This window comes from Phaseolus vulgaris, chromosome 7 (genome assembly GCF_000499845.2).
Source record: "Phaseolus vulgaris cultivar G19833 chromosome 7, P. vulgaris v2.0, whole genome shotgun sequence".
Lineage (NCBI taxonomy): Eukaryota > Viridiplantae > Streptophyta > Magnoliopsida > Fabales > Fabaceae > Phaseolus > Phaseolus vulgaris.
The window spans coordinates 4,946,233-4,951,816 of NC_023753.2; the positions used below are offsets into that span (position 1 = coordinate 4,946,233).

At 28.4% G+C, this 5,584-nt stretch overlaps 1 protein-coding gene across 2 annotated transcripts; it reads right to left on the reverse strand.

The window, feature by feature from the left end:
- Positions 1-666: 666 nt before the first annotated feature.
- LOC137828869 (non-specific lipid transfer protein GPI-anchored 5-like) lies at positions 667-2,219 on the reverse strand. 2 transcript variants are annotated; one of them, XM_068635610.1, is made up of 3 exons: positions 1,390-2,219; positions 1,134-1,175; positions 667-1,042 (listed from the first exon to the last, which is right to left on the reverse strand). In XM_068635610.1, the coding sequence occupies exons 1-3, from the start codon at positions 1,709-1,711 to the stop codon at positions 909-911; spliced, it is 498 nt and encodes a 165-aa protein (XP_068491711.1). In that variant the 5' UTR covers positions 1,712-2,219; the 3' UTR covers positions 667-908. The 2 variants fall into 2 exon arrangements, with proteins under 2 accessions (XP_068491711.1, XP_068491710.1); XM_068635609.1 differs by having other exon boundaries at positions 1,134-1,178.
- Between the last annotated feature and the right edge of the window lie 3,365 nt (positions 2,220-5,584).

Consider the following 5,584-nt stretch of genomic DNA (forward strand, 5'->3'; position numbering starts at 1 on the left):
TTATATTTGTTGCATCCTTTACTTATTAGAGGTGATTTTGTTTTCTTGCAAAGTCCTTTGAGTCATTTAAGTGTTCAATGTGATTATTTCCTTCATAACCGTATTTTTAAACGCATGATTAGATAAAATTATAAAAAAATAAAGGAATGAAAAAATCGCAATTATCTATTTAGGTGAAAAATAAGAAAAAAATATTTTATTGATTTTTATAATTATGTAATGATAATAAAAATATAATCAATTTTAATTTAAAATCAGCCTAAATATTAATAAAGTATTTATAACATAATCACAGACATAGTCGAGTATGATTATAATTTTTTTTATATTTTTCTTTTATTTTCATGCATAAAGTTTAAAAAGTTTCTTTTTTCTTTTATTTCATGTCTCTCTCGAAACTTGCCTTTCAGCACGGATCTCATGTTTCCGCTTAGAACGTTAGCAAAATATACGGACCAATGCATCATAAATTAATACTGTTCTTTTTATCAGCCATCATAACACTTTATGTCAGTTCCAAATCTTATCATAAAATCAACATCACTGCTACCAATTTATAATATTAACCTAACATTATTCGATTTTCTTGGGTATTAATTTGTTAAAATATAATTTTTGGCTGAAAACATAGTTTATGGTTTAGGAAATAAGATTACAGAGTCATGATAGGAAACAAATTACAGTCTACATTTATTGGTGAAGGTGAGAGTGAATACCTCTCCTCAATACAAAATTAGGTAAACCAAAAACGTGTTGTATTTTTACGGATAAAAAAATTTATAAGTAAACTAAGTAAAAAGAAAATGAATAAGTTGCAGTACTAAACCCACTGAAGGGAACACCAAAACGACAATAGTGAACAACGAATAAAAAATATAGAGCATAATTCTGAAGGAGAGGCCAATGGATTAACGAATCAGCGTTCCGAATGTTGGAGCACATGTTGATGCAAGAACCAGAAATAGCACAGGAATAGAAAACTTGACGGAATTTGCACCGGAGGAGCCATTATCTGTGGTGGGCACGTTTGTGGATCCAGTTCCTGCAATTATTGTCAAATTGAATGGTTAATTAAGGTGCAAAACTTAGACCCTAGGTATCCTTCATAAACTACTTCAATAAACACTGTGTACCTGGTGAATTCGAATTCGGAGATTCCGCTGTTGGCGAAGCAGCTGCTGAAAATCACGTGTCGCAAATTAATCATCACAAATGTATGTGAATTATAAATTAGAATTAGAATTGCAAATTATAACCTTAGTGATGTTAATTACAGGTTCGTTATTGCTACAAAATACTTCACTTAATCTAATGACATGTGATTGGTAATTTATTTTCAGTGTTAAGGAGTATCATTGTGAGTGATCTCTGTAAAGTTTGTTATCTTACCTTTACACTGAGTGATGGATGGGGTCTGGACATTGCAAGCTGTAGGCAAGGCGAGAGCTTGGGTTTGGTTGATTGTGATTCCGAATGAAGATGCTCCTCCGTTAAGAACCTCACACAGGCACTGTGGTTGTGAGCTCACAACACTGGTAAGCTGAGAGCAGCATCCTGAAGAGGGGGTGGAGGAGTTACCGGAGATGTAGCTGAGGCAGGGTGACAGGTTCACCAACGCATTTGTGCAACTTGATGATTGTGCCACAGCACCTGAACACACCATGCTCATGATCACCAAAACCATACCCATTTTCATCTTCCCTTGTGCCATTGGAATGCTTAGTTTGATGTGGTTGTGGTGGAATCCTTTGAATTCAGAATAAATTGTTTGTGTTTGGTATGACGGTTTGGGAAGGAGGGTTTTTTTATAGGGATGAAAGGGAGAGAAAGAGACAAAAAAATGAAGGGCTGGTTATGTGGGTGAACGAACTACTAACTCCGAAATCAAATTAGGTGGTCTGTTCGGTATTTGGTGGCACCTCTGTATTATATGCTGTTCAAACACGGAAGTTTAATGTCTGGTCTTCACGAATTAAGAAAATATAGAAAAGTTTGAGACGGTTGTAGCGTTGAGGATGGGGAACTTTGTTGTGTTGTGGGCGTGTCAGTCTCAATCTTTTGACTTTCGATCATATAACTCGCCTTTGTGAAATCAATATGAACAGAGGAAATTTGTGGAATGAGAACAGCCTCAAGAAACAACGCTATTTCGAATTTTAGACGTAAGTTTCAGGGAAAATGAATTTGGCATTCTATTGCAATTATGATGAACAACCGTCTCTTGAAAATCCCAACAAAATGATACTTGTACGGATGATGAACTCGGCCGAGTCGGGCTGCACCGCCATTAGTTAGGCGGTCTGATTTACCTAACTTAATATGTAAATTTGGCGGGCTATAGACGAGGTGGGCGGGCCAACCCATCACTCCACTTTTTGTTAACGGGTCAATCCAACTTTTTTTTTCGGATCACTGATGGATCGGATCAAAATAAATCGATTTTGGCTGCCCGTTTTGCCACTCTTTTATGCATTACCCAGTTATTTTCAACAACTTGGAGTTTAGCATATGTTTATTGTTAAACAAAATCTAAACTATATTTTTGTTTTACAACACATATTTTTTTTTTAACAAAAACATGCACCCTTCCTTTAAAAGACGAAAATGAGTTCTGTTTGGGTTTAATTTTATATACAATGTAAAATAAAAATTTAAATATAATTCCAAAATTAGTAATAAAGACATCTTAAAATACCATCAGTAAAAAGCTAATCCAATTAAAAATTTAAAGCTAATCTGTGTATCATATTGATTAAATCTATCTATATGGTGAAATGATATTTGAGATAAACTGTGAATATATAATTTAATGCCAATGCTGTATTTAATACAATACGTAAATAAAAGTTGTTAAAATTAAAAAAAATATCCTACAAAAAGTCTGGAATAGATTTTTTTATTTTGAAAAAAAAAATCTGGAATACAATTTAAACAAAAATCTAATTTCAGGAAAACAACTTAAAAATAAAAAAAATATATTTGAATTTTCTTTTTGAAAAAAGAAAAACTGTAAACTCTGAAAACCAAGTCCCCTTAAGATATCTATAAAAGCTTTAACCATTACACCATTTAAGTTTTGTTGTCATATAATGATTATTAAATATTGTTAATTTTATTAAATATTGTTAATATTATTAAATATTGTTAATATTATTAAATATTGTTAATATTATTAAATATTGTTAATATTATTAAATATTGTTAATATTATTAAATATTGTTAATATTATTAAATATTGTTAATATTATTAAATATTGTTAATATTATTAAATATTGTTAATATTATTAAATATTGTTAATATTATTAAATATTGTTAATATTATTAAATATTGTTAATATTATTAAATATTGTTAATATTATTAAATATTGTTAATATTATTAAATATTGTTAATATTATTAATATTATTAAATATTGTTAATATTATTAAATATTGTTAATATTATTAAATATTGTAAATATTATTAATATTATTAAATATTATTAATATTATTAAATATTATTAATATTATTAAATATTATTAATATTATTAAATATTATTAAATATTACTAATATTATTAAATATTTATTAATATTATTAAATATTATAAATAGTGTTAATATTATTAATATTATAAATAATGTTAATTTTATATATATTTTTATTAATAGTATTTATATTATTAATGTTATTATTACTGATATTATTAATTTTTTTATATTACTAATATCATTAATATTATTATTATTATTATTAATATTATTTATATTATTTAAATTATTATATTAATATTAATAATATGTATAAATTAGTTATGATTATTATTATTTATGAATATGAATATGAATTATGTTTTTATAATTTTTTATATTATATTAATATTTTTAATATTATGTATATAATTATTATGATGATAGTTCCTAGGTAATAGAGATTCGTGAGTAATAGTTGGTAAGTAATAGAAATCCGTAGGTAAAAGTTGGTAGGTAATAAGATCCGTAGGCAATAGTTGGTAGGTAATGCTGAATTTACCTACGGATTCAGAATTTGTAGGTAATGTCCGTAAGTAATGTTGTTCGTAGGTAATATCTGTAAGTAATGCTGAATTTACTTACGGACTCAGATCCGTGGGTAAAAATCCGTAAATAATACTGATTTTTTTTTGTAGTGATTCAAAAATGTATTTTGGAATAAAAATTTTAAATTATCTTTTGATCCAACTCCTCCTCTTATTTAAAAACTAAAAAAAAAATATTTTTTTCATTTGACATGTTACAGATTCAAAAACATCAAGGGCAAGCAATTACCATGTTTTTGGTCCCTATATCTTTGGATGGCAACTGATTGGGCTTGGCCAATTTTACTTGGATTTCCAATGGACTGTTTCTTCCTGCACCTCCATATCTTCTTCTCCCATATTCATAAACTTTTAATATTTCAAAAATTTTCCTCTATAATATTTCGGATTATGTAATCCATAATTCTTTTTTCAAATTTGTAATTAACTTTCGGATTATATAATTTAAAAGCCTTTTTTTATATGTATGATTAGTTTCTCGATTACATAATCCAGAAGCTACTCTCAAATCTCGATTTCTGGAATATATAATCTGGAATACAATTTTTTAAAATATATTTCAAATTAAATAATCCATAAACTACTTCTGAATATGAGATTAACTTTCGGATTATGTAATCTGAAATATGAAGGTGACATAAGAGGGATAATTTTTTTTTTTATATTTTGTATGAAGTTGCAGAAAAAGATATGGAGGTGCATGAAGAAATAGTCTTTCCAATGATGTAGGAAAAAAAGACCAAGACCAAAAGGCTGACGAAAAAGAAAACACAGACCAAGCTAATCCAAGAGTAATAATAAAAAAGAATTCAGTAGAAGATAATTGTTAACACACCTCACTTTTCATCATTTTGTTTATTTGTGTACCATTTGTCTAAAAAAATCTCCCTTGTTTAAATATCCTCCCTATCTTTCATTTCTTACTATCTTTTTTATTCTTTAGAAAATTCTGCTCACACCCTTACATAAGGAAGTACATCTAACAATATTTAGCAATTGACTTAGAAGAATGTGTTTACTTATGACCTATATAATATATTTCCTGTGAAAAGGCAGCGGTTATACTATCTATCTATCGGTATACGTGCAAAAATAAAATGCATCTAAAGAAAGAAAACCTGGCATAATTTTTTGAATCATATATAAAGTTTCACTTTAATGGTGTGTAATATATTTAATAAAATGTAAATTAATTAATTAAAAAGCAAAAGGCTTTGTGTGGTGTATTAGTCCTAGTGGGTACAGGTGAACTAAAAAAGCATTGTATGAGTTGGGAGATGATGAAAGGATTGGAGGAAGCAGAGAAGGGTAGGAAGTTTTAGATGGGCATTGGTGAGCTTAAAATGTTTAGCCAAAGAGGGTTTGCAATGCTCACAAACACGCCAATCCCACCTACTCCAAACTCTTTCATTTTGCATTCATTGGTTAAGGTAGTTGAGCTTCTAAAACCAACTTTGACTCTTCCCAATCTTCACTTCTCATCCTCATGCCTTCCATCTATAAATTCCCTTAACCCAACCAT